Source organism: Zingiber officinale, chromosome 8A (genome assembly GCF_018446385.1).
Source record: "Zingiber officinale cultivar Zhangliang chromosome 8A, Zo_v1.1, whole genome shotgun sequence".
Lineage (NCBI taxonomy): Eukaryota > Viridiplantae > Streptophyta > Magnoliopsida > Zingiberales > Zingiberaceae > Zingiber > Zingiber officinale.
The window spans coordinates 45,236,912-45,255,079 of record NC_056000.1 but is presented as its reverse complement, the minus strand read 5'-3'; the positions used below and the strand labels follow the sequence as shown (position 1 = coordinate 45,255,079).

General features: G+C 34.1%; 1 protein-coding gene across 1 annotated transcript in view; it reads left to right on the top strand.

Moving 5' to 3' along the window:
• LOC122010755 (serine carboxypeptidase II-3-like) overlaps positions 1 to 16,375 on the top strand; it is a 47,250-nt gene extending 30,875 nt beyond the window's left edge. The window contains exons 2-9 of the mRNA XM_042567239.1: positions 12,562 to 12,943; positions 13,018 to 13,125; positions 13,217 to 13,479; positions 13,687 to 13,947; positions 14,898 to 15,016; positions 15,129 to 15,221; positions 15,866 to 15,971; positions 16,220 to 16,375. Of these exons, the coding sequence (XP_042423173.1) occupies positions 12,562 to 12,943; positions 13,018 to 13,125; positions 13,217 to 13,479; positions 13,687 to 13,947; positions 14,898 to 15,016; positions 15,129 to 15,221; positions 15,866 to 15,971; positions 16,220 to 16,375 (1,488 nt within the window). The remainder of the gene's footprint in view (positions 1 to 12,561; positions 12,944 to 13,017; positions 13,126 to 13,216; positions 13,480 to 13,686; positions 13,948 to 14,897; positions 15,017 to 15,128; positions 15,222 to 15,865; positions 15,972 to 16,219) is intronic.
• Positions 16,376 to 18,168: the final 1,793 nt, after the last annotated feature.

Genomic DNA, 18,168 nt, shown 5'->3' with positions numbered 1-18,168 from the left:
TCCTCTGTCCCCAAATTTCTCTGTCCCCGTGTCCTCTGTCGATCGGACAGATCAGATTACATTTCAAGGCATCAGATCAGATTACATTTCAAGGCATCATGACATCTTTAAGATGTGTGTAGTATTCTCGTGATGTGCAAAGCATCCTTGGGATGTAATCTGGTCCGTCCGATCGGCAAGGGGACACAGGGACAGAGAAATTTGGGGGCAGAGGATTCGAACTCCTTTATGAGATACCAAGTACAATATAATGTGATTTCCTTTGGGTCGACACATTATTTGTTAGCGATACTCTCTGATATAACTCAAATTTAATTAGCCACACAATGTGTCTTCCTTTGGGCTGACCCATTGTGCGCATAATATGATACTTTATATGAGTTATATTTTGGTTCATAGCTTACAACAACCTTAATCGGCCACATAATATACCTTTTTTTGGGCCGACATATTTTGTGCATGATTTGAACAAAATAATATTTTGTTCTATAGATGTAAGCTACCTTATGTATATATCTGGCATAAAAACAATCTTTCCTTTAGGCTAATTACTTTTAGTATAGATATACATCTACCAACACAAAATACACATACCTAAGGTGCATTCTTTTGGGCCGACATATTAATTCAACTTAGTAGCATGTTGTGTAGATAGACTCAAGAAAATTCTAGAAACTTAATTCGAATAGAAATTACTTAATAAGTCTTAATAATTCTAAATTAGACTAGTCTACTATATGTGACTACATGATCATACATAGAATCCTCCTTTAAAAAATTATTTTTTTTAAGTTCTATAATTAAATAGTATTATTTAATACTATTTAATTTCTTAATTATTTCTGCATTAAAAAAAAATCATTTACTGTTTCACATTTAAACCGTGAATCAGTTTTGTTTTATTTTTGTTTTTTTAACGACATAGTGTTCGTTGTTGAAATAGATTTTTTTTAAGTTCAACGTGAACAGTAAAAACATATATATATATAACAATCAACATTAATACTGTTTTAATTATATATATATATATATAATGAAATTCTGTTCATCCGTTGAAATTTTAATAAACAGTAACGCACCGTTTCACAAAGATTTTTTTTTAATCGATAGGAAAAAAACTCACAAATCAATCAATTAATAAATGATTAAATTAATCATTTACCATCACTAATAAATCAATCATTTAAATCAATTAAAGATTTTTTTTCATCCATTGATATTTTAGACTTGGTAATCGGTCGATCAAATCAATCGATTACCATCACTAATAAATGATCAAGTATTTTTTAAATTTTCTATACAAAAGATTTCGACGATCAAATCAATTAACTAGAAAAAACTTGATCTAACATGCAAATAATAAATCGACGAAAAACCTAAACTTTATTATCAATGAAAATGACAAAATAGAAACTTGACTTTGATACCAATTGAAATGTCCTCGTAAAAACTCAAGCCACATGAATTTTATATAATCAAAATAAGAATTCGTATAGGAAAAATAATAACATATGAACATGGATCTTCATTTCATCGATAACATAACATAAGAAAGTAAATAATACATAAACATAATAACCAAGAATCTGATTGAAGAGCCATATCTTTGTCCTTTAGCGCCGTCAAGAAGATCATGTGGAAGAAAAAATAACGAAAGGGAAAGGTAGGTCTTCCGGAGGAGTTAGGGTTGACGACGCCGAATTCTCTTCGTCAATAGGGAACGAAGAGACGTCTCAAAGATTAACCTAATCCCAGGGCCGGCTCAAGGCATAGGCTATTAAGGCCTATGCCTAGGGCCCCTATTATATTGGGGCCCCTATTATATTGGGGCCCACAAATTTTATATATATATACCTATATAAATTAAATATGAATATTAATCCAAAAAAATATGCATTTAGATATTAAATATTTAAAATTATAACTAAAATAAATTTTAGTCGAGATTTATGTTCATCGGTAATTTTAATTTTTTACTAACTAAACTATATTTAATAAAAATTTTTAAATATTTTATAGATTAAATCTTGATGGTTTTTATTTTTTTACTTGTGTTAAATTTAATTAATAATTTTAATTTTTTACTATTAAAATTATATTTGGTTGGTAATTTATTTTTATTTTTTATTAAAATTTAATTAGTAATTTAAAATTTTTTACTATTAAAATTTTTATTTATTAATCAAAATTAAATTTTGTTAATAAATTAAAAATATTTATTAATTATAATTAATTAATATTTTTTTATAAAAATACTTTTCAAAGTTAAAAACAATATTTAACATTATCGTCTTGTTTCTTTCTTAAATTTTATTTTCCTTTCAGTTTTTTAATAATTCACTAGCTAAATATTTTTCAATAAATAAATTTTATTAATAATTTATCAAAATTAAAATTGATAAAAAGACAATATTTACTATATCTAATACTCAAATCTATTTCCTCTAATTCATACATTAATTTTACTACTATGTCGAGACTTTCCTTTCTTGGAGTCAAAAATAATTGATATTTTTTTAAAAAAAATCTAATTAAAATATATATTAATAGTATTACAATAATTTATTACTTATTTCTATATTAGTTAATATAAAATATTTTTTATTTTTAGGTTTGACATAAGATAAAATTATTGCTACGTGGCCTAGTTGGTCACTACTTCCAATTGTATAAATAATCATTGACAATATATGAAATTGCCCTTTTAAATTTTGCTAATAAAAATAAATGTCACCCCATGGACATAGTTGAGTTGACTAATACGTGATAGATATTGTTATAATGGGTAAGATGTCGAATTTCGGCAAAACCAAGAAAAATGTTCTCTTGTAGTGGCCAACTGCAGCTTCCCGATTTATCTCCTTACAGATGCTTGTAAGATCAATCGTGTTGGGTTGTTAGGGTGGCAAATTTCACCTTTTGCTATAACTAATAAAATTAAATATTTCTAATAATATTTATTAAAAAAAATATTATTTTTTTTTCATGCTTTAAAGTGTCATGCCGAAACGGTCGAAATGTCTCGTTTCACTTGGCAACCAGCACCGACACGACCCCGACACTAGCCCATGACAGGTGCGACGTGTTGCACGACCCCGTAGTCACAGCAGAGGGGTCACTCGACCCTTCAACAGTAGCGGAGGGGTCGCATAACCCTTTCATTGCCGCCGCGGAGGCATCGTGCGACCCTGCGGTCACTGTAGAGGGGTCGTACAGCCAACGTGGTCGCGCCTAAAGAGTCACGCAATCCCCGCGACCATTGCTGGTCGCGCAATCCCGCGACAGCGTCGAAGTTGTGCAGACTCGGGAGTGGTGTTGAATTTCATATTTTTTTAATTAAACTTATGTTAACTATTTTAATCAACTCCTAGTTATGATAAAGATAATCTAAATAGACTTTATTAAATTCTAATAAAATTATCTAATTAATTTTATATTTTATTTATTTTAATTTATAAATTATAATCAAATTTTTATGTATTTATTTATCTATTTTCATATCTTTTTCTTTTTAAAAGATTATTTTTTATCTTGTTTATTTTTTAAATAATTATGTTAAATATTTTATTTTTTAATTAATATATTTTATATTTAAAAAATATCGAAACTATATTGGCACGACACAATATGGTATCGAAATCGTATCGTTCTGGACCAAGATCGAAACCTCGGCACAGGTCAAAATTTTAAACCTTGATTTTTTTTCCCGCCTAGGGCCTCAAGAATGATTAAGACGGCCTTGCCTAATCCACTAGGGATCAACCCATTATATAATGCACATCTATTATCAGCTCATCGATAATAATAGATGTGGGACATAGGTTATACACATATAAAATTCACATCCAATTACTTGAAACCCATTAAATATAAGTTAAATCACTTTAAAAGATTCTGATCGTATTCACGTGTGTAACTTACAAATAAATCCATTTAATATGGATAATTATATCCAACAGAGTCTTGTTGTTGCATGGAACGAGGAAATTCATCTGTTTGGAAGGTGGTATTCCGGTCAGGTTTGGTTTATTTTGACTTGTCTAGCTGGCGTTCTATGCTTTTCGAACTAAAAGGCCTACTAATAGTAGAGAAGAAATCATGGTGACTAAAACAGAACTGTCTCATCTGTTTTAGAAGGCTATAAATTATAAGAATCTATTTAATGTTAGTCGGATGACCTTCTGTGCCTTCTTTAACACAGGGAGCATCAGATAACCTAAAGTATTATTTACACCTATCAAAAAATTGAACAAGATACCAACGCATGCAACTACACATATAGGAAATCATTGTTAGCACCATACGCAATAGCTCCTATTTTGATAATTCGATGATTAAGGGTATTCTGAAATATTATTTATTTGAATAGAAAATTGAGATATTTTTATTATAAATAATAGTAAAAAGTAATTACGCTCGTCCCATGTGTCCTTCACAACCCGTCCTTACATTATGTGAAAGAGAAGGTAAATCACATAACCTAACGACGACCTGTGAAGAAGAAGGTAAATCACGAAATCAGCTTATAGTTGATCATCAAATGGTAAAAGGATGTAAAGAGTTTTTTTCCTGAATGTATACGTCTATTAAAAAATAATCTCTATCCAATTATAATAAACCTATAACTCTAATCAATTGGGCACTATGTGGGCACGCTATTTTTATTATAAAAGAATATTGGTAATATAGTGTATTATAATGTAGGGTGACCGAAGGAGTTATAAGTTTACATTATGATAGCAATTTAGGCCTATCAACCTAAGTTAATGCATGTGTCATGCTAAGTCCAATATAGGGGTGAGCAAAAGTTCGGTTAAACCGAATAAACCGATTAAACCGACCGAATTTAAAAATTCGGTTCGGTTTATTCAGAAATTCGGTTTTTTATTTCTAAAAAATCGGTTAATTCGGTTAATTCGGTTCGGGTTCGGTTTTGATTTTTTTATTCGGTTAAACCGAATAAACCGAATAGACCGAATTTTTAAACCAAATCGATTTTTTAGACCATAAATTTTAGACCAAACCAAATTTTTATTAAGCTAAACCAAATTTTTAGAAAAAATCGGTTTATTCGGTTTGTTCGGTTTTATTGAAAATTCGGTTCGGTTCGGTTCGATTTTTATCATAAATCGGTTCGGTTCGGTTTATTCGAAAACAAATCGGTTCGGTTTGGTTCGGTTAATTCGGTTCGGTTCGGTTCGGTTTTAACCGAATACTCACCCCTAGCCCAATATGAGTAGGGGTGAGCAAAAGTTCGGTTAAACCGAATAAACCGATTAAACCGACCGAATTTAAAAATTCGGTTCGGTTTATTCGGAAATTCGGTTTTTTATTTCTAAAAAATCGGTTAATTCGGTTCGGGTTCGGTTTTGATTTTTTTTATTCGGTTAAACCGAATAAACCGAATAGACCGAATTTTTAAACCAAATCGGTTTTTTAGACCATAAATTTTAGACCAAACCAAATTTTTATTAAGCTAAACCAAATTTTTAGAAAAAATTGGTTTATTCGGTTTGTTCGGTTCGGTTTGTTCGGTTTTATTGAAAATTCGGTTCGGTTCGGTTCGGTTTTTATCAAAAATCGGTTCGGTTCGGTTTATTCGAAAATAAATCGGTTTGGTTCGGTTCGGTTAATTCGGTTCGGTTCGGTTCGGTTTTAACCGAATACTCACCCCTAGTGTCACATATAGAAGATGATGTTATCAGTACCTTATAAATTATAAACAGAAGCTCACGACCAAAATGGAAAGGAACAAACCATTAGAAGGTCGTAATGTAATTAGGTATTAGCTTATCTTGACTATATAATTACACTAGTACACTCAGAGTGTATTGAGTAGGACCATTTGAGGTCATTTCTTTTATACTGACTTTATAAAGAAACAAAGACCTCAGTTATTATGGAAGTGTGTGCTCTTAATCCTAATATAATAACAAGCACATATATTTGATGTTTAGTTCTTTAATTTATCAATGGGTGAGATTTAGTTTGATGAATCAATAAACCCGATAAGTTGGGAAATGATATCACTTATAGTGTGTGTTGTTGATTATAGAAGGAAATTGTGTCCTAGAGATACTAGGTTGATAATGTCCCCAAGAGGAGCTCATAAGGATTGTCATGTTAAACCCTACAGGTGGACTTAGTCCGACATGACGATAAGGTTGAGTGGTACTACTCTTGGACTAAGATATTAATTAAATGAGTTGTCAGTAACTCACTTAATTATTGGACATTCGATATCTTAAACACAGGGAGACTAACACACTCATAATAAGAAGGAGCCCAAAAATGTAATTTGGGATTGGTGCGGTAGTTCAATAATAGTTCTCTAGTGGAATGAATTATTATTGATAAAATTAAGTTGTGTGTTAGGGGCGAACACGGGATGCTTAATTTTATCGGGAGACCAAAACCAATTCCTCCTCTCGGTCCCTATCGTAACCTCTTATTTATAGAGTACTATACCCACCTATACCCACCTTCTATACCCACCTAAAGGGGACCGACCAAGCTAGCTTGGAATCAAGCTAGGGTCGGCCTAAGCATGGTTTAGGGTGGCCGGCCCTAGCTTGAACCCAAGCTAGAGGGGGCCGGCCATAATTAAATTAAAAAAGAATTTTAATTTTAATTTTTATTATGTGGAAGATATAATTTATTAAAGAGAATTAAAATTAAAATATCTCTCTTAAAAGGATCTACAAAAGATTAAAGAAAGAGATTAGATCTCTTTACTTATTTGTAGATTGGAAAGATATTTTATTTTCTCTTTAAAAATTATTCACATGTTGAAAAATTAAAATTATAGAAATTTCTTTTTATCAACCATGAAGGGATTTTTGAAGAGAAATTTTATTTTTAAAATTTTCGGAAACAAATTAGGAAATTTTAATTTGTTGATTGAAACTTGTCTAATTTGCCTCTCTATGATGTGGCCGGCCATTAAGAGTTTAATTGGGAAATTTTATTTTATTTTTCTCAATTAAATCATGTCAAGGAAATTATGGAAATTTTATTGTAATTAAATTTCTTAATTTACCAAGGCTAAGGAATATAAAAGAAGGGGTAGAGGTGCCTTCATGATGTACAACCTCTATTATTTTTCCTCCCTCTCTTATTCCTTGGTGTGGCCGACCAACATCCTCTCCCTCTCTTCCTCTTTGTGGTGGCCGAAACATCCCTCTTGCTTGGAGTTCTTGTGGTGGCCGGATACTACTTGGAGAAGAAAAAGAAGAAGGAGAGAAAGCTTGCATCCCTTGGAGCTTGGTTGGTGTTTTTCTTCTTCCTTGGTGAAGCTTTCTTGTGTTGGTCGAACCTAGCTAGGAGGAGAAGAAGGTTCATTGGTGGTTTCTCATCTCGGAAGATCGTTGCCCACACAACGTCCGAGGTTAGAAGAGGAATACGGTAGAAGATCAAGAGGTCTTTCTAAAAGGTATAACTAGTAATTTTTCTTTCCGCATCATACTAGTTATTTTTGGAAATAATATCAAATACAAGAGGCTTACGATTCTAGTATTTCGAATATGTTTTTCGATGTTGTGTTCTTTTGTTTTATTTTTCCTTGTGATTTGATTGTTCCTTTCGGTTAACCTAAAGTTATTTTAGGAAATTAAATATTAGCTTTCCATAAAAGGTTTTGTTTAATCGGTGGTGGTTGCTCCCATATCCAAGAAGGTCATGTGCCTCGCCACGTCAGTACTGGGAACCAATTATGGAAATTAATGTTTAATGGAATTAATAACTTAAGGTGATTTGGATCGAACGTGTTAAGTTCCGCAGGAGATCCAAGTCTAAACCTAAAAGAATAAATAGATTAAGTTTTGGATCAAACGTGTTAAGTTCCGCAGACGATCCAAAATTTAATTTAAAAGAACACATGGTAGCTAGGAAAAGGTTCAGACCTTTGTATAAAATTTTTTGTACAGTGGAACCTCTAGGTTTTCCGAGTAGCAACCAACAGATGTCCCCTTGAGGAGCTCATAAGGATTGTCATGTAAACCTTGCAGGGGGACCTAGTTTGGCATGACAATGAAGTTAAGTGGTACTACTCTTGGAGCTAGATATTAATTAAGTGAGTTGTCAATAACTCATTTAATTAATGAACATTCGATATCTTAAATACAAGGAGATTAATGCACTCATGATAAGGAGTCCATAATGTAATTTGGGATTGGTGCGATAGTTCAATAATAACTCTTTAGTGGAATGAGTTATTATTGATGAACTTGAGTTGGGTGTTCGGGGTAAAACAAGAAGCTCAAGCTCATCAGGAGACCAAAACTAATTTCTCCTCTCGGTCCCTGTTGTAGCCTCTATAAATCCTTGTATCCATAAAGTCCACTTCTTATCCAAGTAATGGGCTGGCCACATCCTTGCTTGGTGCAAGGGGGTCGGCCAAGCATGGGCTTGGAAGCCAAGAGGTGGTCGGCCAAGCTTGGTGCCCAAGATAGGGGCCGACCACTAGAAAAGGAAAAGGAAGTTTTGTTTTTAAAACAAAATTTTGTTAAAATCTTTCCTTATTTGTAGTTATCTACAATGGTTAAAAGAGAGATTTTATTTTGTTAAAATCTTTCCTTTTTGTAGTTATCTACAATGGTTAAAAAAATTTTAATTTTCCTTTTATAGCCATTCTCATAGTTTTAAAAGAGAGTTTTAAAATTTTAAAATCTTTCCTTTTATAGTTATCTATAAAAGATTAAAGAGAGATTTTAATTTAGTTAAAATATTTCCTTATTTGTAGTTATCTATAATGTTTAAAAAAGATTTTAATTTTTGATAAAACTTTCCTTTTTTGTAACCATGATTTAAAAAGAGAGGTTTTAATTAATCTTTCCTTTTTTATAGTTGTCTACATGTTTTACAAGAGAGAGATTAATTTAAAATTTTTTCTTTATTACCATGTACAATAGGAAATTTAGAAAAGAGATATTTTAATTGTTGTTAAAATTTCCTTTTAAGGGGAGGCCACAAATAAGGAAGTTTTAATTATGTTTAAAACTTTCCTTCTTTCCCATAACCAAGGATTATAAAGGAGAATGAGAGGTTTCTTCATGAGTAACACAATTCTATTTCCTCTTCTCTTTTCCTTGGGTGGCCAGCCATTTTTCCTTTCTCTTCTCCCTTTGGTTTCTCCCCTAGAGGCCGGCGACAATTGTCCTCCTTCTTCAAGCTAGGGTCGGTGGTACAAGAGAGGGAGCTTTCCACCCTAGAGCCGGCGGCAAGAAAAGAGGCTTTCTTCCTTAGGGTCGGCGGCAAGAGAGGAAGCTTATCTTGTTGTGGCCGGTGGCTTGGAGGTAAGGAAGAAGAAGAGAAGGAAATTTCCTATTTTGGCATCCCTTGGTGGCTTGAGAGTCTTGGAGGAGAAGAAGTGGTTCGGATGGATTCCATCTTGGTAGATCGTTGCCCACACAACGTCCAAGAGGAGGAGAGGAATACAACAGAAGATCAAGAGGTTTTAAGCTACAAAGGAAGGTATAACTAGCTATTTGTTTCCGCATCATAACTAGTTCATGTTCTTTGTATAGATCTTGAAAAACCAAACACAAGAGGCTATCGGTTTTAGGTTAGTGTTTTGTTATCGATTTTATTTTTCGATTTCATATTTCGATATTGTGCTTCTATTGAGGTCTCTGTAGTTAAACCTAGTTTATTGTAAGAAGTTAAATATCTGATTTCTTTGAAAGACTTTGTCTAGGAAGTGATGGATAATTCCATAACCAAGAAGGTCTAGTGTCTCACCATGTTTAACCTAGAAGCCAATCTTTGAAATAGATATTTAATTAACTTCTGTAATATAATTTCACATAGGAAGATCACATCGGTTAAACTTGGAGTAAAAATATTAAGTGTCATTTCCAATCCAAGTTTAACTTCTGAAGGACAATTTTGATTAATAATGTTAAGCATCATTTGCAATCCAAATTTAACTTCAATAGAGCACATGGGTAGCAAGAATAGTTTTATGCTTGTACAAATTTTTGTACAAAGGAACTAGAACAGTATTCCGAGTAGCAAGGACAAATTCACTAGCCTTGAGGAGTCTATCACTTGTCTCTAACAAGAAATTCATAGCCTTAGGGAGGAGGAGCAAACTCAACACTTCTAGTTGATGAATTTTTTTAGATCTTGGAGCTCTGGCCCCCTCCACCATACATCTTCATAGTAGACTATCAGATTTTAGGTCTTGAGACTGATCTATATTTTTAGATACATTGACTTGGCTTTGACTTTTTTTCTTAGTTGACTTTGTTTTTTTGTCTTTATCTTGAGTTAAACTTTAACTTTAACTTATGCTCCTGATAGTTGACTTATAGTTTTCTAATAAAAATTTCAGTAGAATAGGATATTGTTGGTCTTTTGAAACTTACATATTTTTCAAACTTATTTTTTAAAATTAAAACCTTATTTTTCAAAACTATATACTTCAAAATTTAATGAATAAACCTTAGCATTGATGTATTGAAGGTGTTAGTCGAACCCTCTTTTTATAGTCTCATCTAGGCGCTTGGACTCCTTCCCGAGCACCCCTACTGGGCTGATGTGACGTGCTTTCGTTGAAACTTTATCTAGTAAATTTTACCCATCTATGGGCGCCCAGACCGATCCTGGCGCCTAGATTGTGATATGTGGCGGCCAATCCGGGTGCACCCACCTCAACTCGTGAAGGTGCTTGGATTCTCCCTAGTCCGGGCGCTTGGACCATGTCTGAGCACCTAGATGTCCGGGTTCGGGTACCTAGATGCTCATTTTCTAACCAACTTACAATTTCAATCACCTGCACCATAATGTTATAGACATAAATAATATGTAAAGAAAAGTAATATTTGATAGTTTCTGAATTATCTGGTTATGACTTTGAGTTTCGCCGAAACTCTAGGTCTGACTGACTTCTATTGTTCTCTCAACGGGGAATGTGTCCTCACATACTCCTTTCAAGAGAGTTTATCTTTTGTCAAATTGATCCTCCAGACCATTTGGACTTGTGCTCAGTATTCGAGACTTCTAGACTTTTACCTAATGTCCTCGACTCTAGGATTTTCCGCCTAGTGCCCGCGACCTCCAGGGCTTCATCTATTGTCCTCGACCCTAAAATTTTTGTCCGACATCCTCGACCTGCCAAGACTTCGCCCAGTTCATCGGACCAAGACTTCGTTGCCTAGCCCAAACTAGGATTTTCTAATTTCTTAATGTCCACTTTGACTTCTTTGCCTAAGATCACTTAGGACTTCTGTACACTCAGTTAAACTTTCTAGAACAACAATAAGACGTAACATAGAACCTTTTGTCAATATCAAAACTTAGGTTTGATCATCTGCTGCTTCTTGCAATAACATTTATACCTAAAAACGTAATCAACTTAATTAATCCTAAACTAACTAACTATATTAACTAATTAAAAATTTGACTTAATTTGAATTTTAATCTAACTAAATCCAATTAAAACTAAATTCATAATTTTAATTTTAAAATTAAACCTAACATAAACCTAACTTAAACACACCTAAATGACTCCAAAATTGAACCTTAGTTATCCACCTTAAATTAACTTAACTAAAACTTAAATAAATTTAACACTATTAAAAGTTAAGTAATCTTAATCAATTTAATTAAAACTTAAACAATTAATTCAATTAATTAAAAGTTTTTTATTTTCTTTATAACCTAAAAACTTATTTATTAATCAACGTAATAAACCTTTATTATTTGATTAATATAAGTTTAATTTAACCTAATTCATAATTAGTTTAAATCAATTAATTTAAACATAACTAAACAATTTAATTCATATTTAATTAATGAATAAATCTTAATTTAAGTAAGAATATTATTTCGAATCAAACTTAATAAATTGACCTCAGATTCAATTCAATAGTTCATAATTACACTTAATTTACCAAAACGTGAGTAATAATTATAAATCTTAAACTTAATTACTAATTTACTCAAACTTAAATTATGTTAACTTACACTTAATTAATCCTAAACTAATAAATCTAATCTTAATTAATCCTTAACTAGTTAATCCATACTTAACATTTTAGTTAATTCGAAATCAAATTTAAAATCAATTAATTTAACATTAACTAAATAAATTTAAACTTCATTATTAATTTAATCTCACTTAATTTAATTAGTTAATAGTCAAGCTAAAACTAATTAGATCATTATATACGTGACTCACAAGAAGTGCTAAAACTAATTAGATTTACTTATTATGATAAATGAATAATCCAGTGAGTGAGTGGTAAAAGTTGATAAAAATTAAGGGAAAATTAAATTAGATTTAAATAAAATATGAATATGCATTATTTCATTGTATAAATATTGAAAAAAAGTGGATTTTTTTTTAAATTCTTTTAATTTTGAAATTGTTTATTCAAAATTAATCATTCGTTGGCCTTTTACAGAGTCCATTGCCAAACAGAACAAACGCATCAATCTCCGCTGGCTCCAACAAGAATCCATCCCATATAAAAGATTCATCCCATAATTATCCAATGATTCATCTCATAAATAAGATTCTATTCCATTCTATTCCTCATTCGCAATCAAACAATAAAGCCAAGTTTCAGTTGTCTCTTCTTCCTCATCCTCCGCCTGCTCCTCTTCTGTTTCTTACACTGCGTGGCTTCCAGCACGACGAGGCAGAGAGATGTGCTAAACAAGTTCTACTTTAACAACGGAGCAGAGAGGTCGTCTTCTTCTTCTTGGGCAAGAAGTCTTCTTTCGGTATCCGACTTGGAGTCGAAGGCCTACGACAATAGTGGGTTGAAGGAGGGGGACAAGGTTGTTCGGCTGCCTGGCCAACCAGAAGGGGTGCATTTCGATCAGTACGCGGGGTATGTCACAGTTGACAGAGCCAACGGACGGGCTCTATTTTACTACTTTGTTGAGGCTGCCGAGAACAGCGGATCGAAGCCTATTGTGCTCTGGCTCAATGGAGGTATGGAATTAGTATAAAATGATGTTGCTTTTCGATCAATAGAGTGGTGATTGATGTGGCATGGGCGGGTGCAGGGCCGGGGTGTTCATCTCTAGGGTACGGTGCCATGGAGGAGCTCGGGCCGTTTCGAGTCATGAGTGATGGCAAGACTCTGTATAGGAATCCCTATGCTTGGAACGAAGGTAGGAATCATCATCATCATTATCATCATCGTGACAAAAGATTTCTGCTTTGGCATTACCTCGAACTGACTGGCATCATGCCACCATTCAGTGGCGAACGTCTTGTTCTTGGAGAGTCCCGCCGGCGTCGGCTTCTCCTACTCTAACACCACATCGGACTATGCCACGAGCGGCGACCGTAGGACGGCGATTGACGCTCTGGTTTTCCTCGTCAACTGGTTCGAGCGATTCCCGGAGTATAAGGGGAGGGACTTGTTCATCACTGGCGAGAGCTACGCCGGGCACTACGTCCCCCAGCTAGCCCATGCCATACTCCATCACAAAGATCGCCTCATCAATCTCAAAGGCATCGCGGTAAGACATGGATCCCGAGAATAATCAGTCTGATCGATTGATCCCCACTCTTTTGATTTCTAATTAAATTGATTGGGAAGGATCGATCCCCTCAGATCCGATTCTTCATCGAAAGTTCTCATTTCGATTGCAAGATGATTTGGGAAGTATCAATCTCCTCTAGTTCTCGATTGAAAGATGTCATTTTTTTGCTTTCGAATGACCTAGATCGGGAACGCGGTGATCGACGAGGAGACGAGTAACAAGGGGCTGCTTGACTACTATTGGACGCACGCGTTCTTAGCCGACGAGACCATCGTTGCAATCCACAAGTTCTGCAATTTTTCACCGGGTGCGCAACTACAGCCTCCGGAGTGCAACCGAGCTATCGCCGAGGCGAACCACGTTTTCACGGAAGTGAACGTCTACAACATATACGCACCTCTGTGCTTCTCATCGGGCGTGACGCCAACTCCAAAGTTGCCCTCGGTTTGTCTATTGCAAGCATCTTTATATATTTATCCTCATTTTCCTGATAGTTTTAGAGTCAATTTAGAATCGAAGTTCATTGCATTCTTGTTTGATCGCAAGTTAAATTAGGAAAAATCTATATTGGATTTAGGGGTAATCAGACTGTAAATGCTAACTTCTATCATGATCCCTTTGAGAAATACAATAACAACTAACTTGATGCAAACCCTCATATTCAAAAAAAAAAAAAAATGCATGAACGCCAGGTGATCTCGAGATTGTGTCCCGCTTGATCATGTTATGTGCGAAGAGATATGCAATGGTCTTGCTACCCTTTCAAGGCCCCTCCACCAATCATTTGAATGTTAATCACTAACATTACATAGTTTTCACTCAAATCATTTTATGGTTCTCGGTCAAGTCAGTCACTGGATAAGGTTAAATTGCACCCAGGGATACCTATACGCTGCAGGATTGACTTGATGAGATTATAAGTTTCCTTAGATCATTTGGCGGGCAGGCCCCCCTTTCTAAACTCATTCTAAACTTAATCACTAATATGAATATTTTCCGCTTGAATATTGCACAAATGGAGAAGGGTGGCTTATGATAATGGCCATTCAACATTCGAGTCAGAGAGATTATAAATTCCTCTTGATCATGGATTCATGTGTTTCACAAGCTCCTCTTCCACATGTTGAGTTGGAACTTGCATAATATATTTTTGTTCACCTTAGGAGGCTTCTTTTTGTGGCCTAACTGATTCAAAATTTTCGCTCAATCATATCGATTATGAATAATAGAGATATGGTTTATAGCCAAGTTAAATGTAAAAACCATGGAACTAACAGATTTGATGATCTCGTTCTATTTTTCAAAATATATGACAACTTTGTCCGATCCCTTTGTACCTACCAATTGTTATCTCTGTATACTGAAATTAATGTTGTATTTAAATTCTGATGCAGATTGAGAATTTTGATCCTTGTACTTCTAATTACGTGGAGGCATACCTTAACAATCCTAAGGTGCAGAAAGCTTTACATGCCAATGTGACAAAGCTCAACTACACCTGGTCTGGTTGTAGGTACATATCTATACTTCATATGCACCAAGCTGTCACTTGATAATTTTATTTTCTTTTAAACAAAATAATGAAAATTAAACTCATTTATTTATATTTTTTTGTCTCAATGCAGCAAAGTGATACAGGGTTGGTTAGATCAGCCTTCCACAATGCTACCAATTATTCACGAATTGTTGTCTAATGGAATTAGGGTTTTGAAGTACAGGTAAAAAAATAATTATAGCCTCATCGTTAGATTCATATAACTAACCCAGAAGATAAGTTAAAGTGAGAGACAAAATTTAGATGAAAACCCCTTTGTCGCCATCGATGTCTTCATTGTATGACAGTAGTTTTGCATGAGTAAATAGAGATTTTCATCGTATTATAAGGGGTATCGACTTTAGGTACATCAATTTTATGGCCCTTATATACATTGTGTAACTACAATAATAGTTATAGATATATCGATTTTTCATTTCGAGGCCATTGTTTTAGTAGCTATAGTTGCACAAGTCTTTAAGAAAAGGTAGATTCGTTACCTTAGCACCCCCCTTAGTGTCTGCCCCATGGATATAGAGAGAGGTACATGTAGGTACACAGGCTATAGGCATATGGTAGGGTGAACTCTAGATTATCAATTCTAGAGAATCGACCCCTGGTCATTACGCCATAAATGTCATGCGCCCATCGTCTATGCTACGCCTTGGAGACATGCGCAAGTCTTTAAGATTTCGACATAACGTATGTCATACGATAAAGATAAAGTTATTGTTTGTCAGATTACGAGTGAGGGGTTTTCAATCAAATTTTGTCCCTAGGTAAGCTTTGGCTTGGTTCACTTTCATATTCATGCATGCAATTGTGCAGCGGTGACTTGGATGGAAGAGTTCCTGTTACTTCCACAAGATACTCCCTCAACAAGCTAAAGCTTAAAGTGAAGGTTCCATGGAGAGCTTGGATGCTTAACAATGAGGTAGACAATTATATTATTTTAAATATTTTGGTAATTACACATTCATATATTTTGTATTTCATTGTCCTTGAATCCACCTTCACCCATAGATAAAAGAACTGAAAGTGTTTACATAGATAAGCAAGTTATCCTCCTATGATATTGGCAGAATTACAGTGAAAGATGTCAAAACTCTCTTCATTGCTAAAACCATGACTACGACTACTAGAACAATATTAACTTTGATGACTTTTATTGTGAATATGCAGGTTGGGGGATACACTGTGGTTTATGATCATAATTTGACATTTACTACTGTTCGGGGAGCAGGGCATAGTGTTCCAAGCTATCAGCCAGCTCGAGCTTTGGAGATGATTAAGAGTTTCCTTCAAGGGTTGCATCTCCCTGTTATTTTAAGAAATTGAACCAATTAATTTGTTGGTGTTGTTGTTATTTATTGTTAGTTCAATAGTTAAATATATATATATATATATATATATATATAATCTACAGTTTGTTTAAATATTCTCTCTTGTACAAGTTAATCATGGTTGAGGCGGACTTCAATTAGTAATTTAGAAATTTCATATTAAGTGATTTAATTTATTTTAAATTATCATTAATAATAAGTGATTGTGTCATACTAAATAATATATTATAATTAAGGCATTGTGACAGATTAATTATAATTTGAATATGCTAATAGGCCTGGTAATTGGACTGGTTTCATAGACCTACTAATGGACCTCGTAATTTTGAGTTAATAAATTGATTCCAATTCCAAACTTGTTTCGATTGCTTCTCACCCAAGTCACCTATATAAGCTCCAATAAACACTTCGACGAAGCAAAGGTGATTTCACTCCAGCACCCCTCATCGCCTGTACCCCTTCCGTGTCGGGGAAGCGCCACGACGCCAGCCCACCGGTCATCGCAAAGAAGCATTATTGTAGCAATGCTATTGCTGTAGTATTTATTGTAACATCCGAGAAAATGATTGTTTGAGAGAACATCCTAGCGACTTGGGATGCTCGGGGATAAATCCGGATATCATCAATTATATTTAATAGTCACTCTAAATTCCTTTGATTTTATGAAAAACAAGAAACTACACGATTTTAACAAAGATAGCAAGTATATAGAGGAGAAATGGTAAGTTCCATCTTCAAGAAATGAAATCGTGAAGTCCTTTAACCTAAAGGAAAAGCACCCGTCGTATATAGAATTTCCCCTCCATCATACATTGGCATTCGCCTTTCTAAGTCGCTATCATTGTGCAACCTGACAAGCTCAAAGATAAGTTTCTTTTTGGTGCATATTGATACTGATATAGGCGCTATACTCACTTAAAAATTTCAGAACAAGGTATACTCAAACAGGAAGAATGTACATTATAGCATTAATGATCATGAAAGAGAGGTTGAAATAAAAACTCACATGATATTGAAAAGGATGAGAATCGACTGAGAAAATTAGGAAAATTTTATACTATTGGAGAAATGTTTCTCCAGCATAATACAACTCAGTTATGATAAATCCATCTATAGTTTGTAGAATTGTCTAAATATATGAATCCATCTATATTTTGTATGCCAATGCTCAGAAAATCCATCTACGAGCGTAGATCTTCTGGACTGCTTTTTATGATCCAGAGGATATATGGTCCCTAAACATGGGGATGAATGGTCCCTAAACATGCATAAGTGGGGACCATGTATTCCAGCAATACATATTTAGGGACCATTTCCTGGACCGTAAAAAGTGATCCAGAGAATCTGGACTCATACTAATAAGCAAAAAAATTCTTCTACCAAATGCCTGTGTTCCCGCTGTAAACACATATTAGATTCATTAGAATTATTGCTTTAGTGAGTTTTCTTGTGTAAAAGTGCATAATATAATTGATGTAAACTGAAATCTTAATCTGCCTATTATGCACCCAACCCATCTCTTGAAAGATTATCGGGGAGGACTCGACCACATTGAAGGAAGGGAGTTGACCTCCACAAGAGGATGCATCAATCTGTACTTCCAAAGGAACACATCCAATCTTCACCGACCACGATAAACATTGTTCTAGATAATTTGCCAAAAATATCTTAAAATGACCATGTGGTACAATGGGGATTAGCAGTGATGCAGAGGTATGAATAGTTGCCACGAGGTCAAGCGGCTTATTCATCTTTTCCTTCTTTTCCCCCTTTTTTAGCGCTGGGATT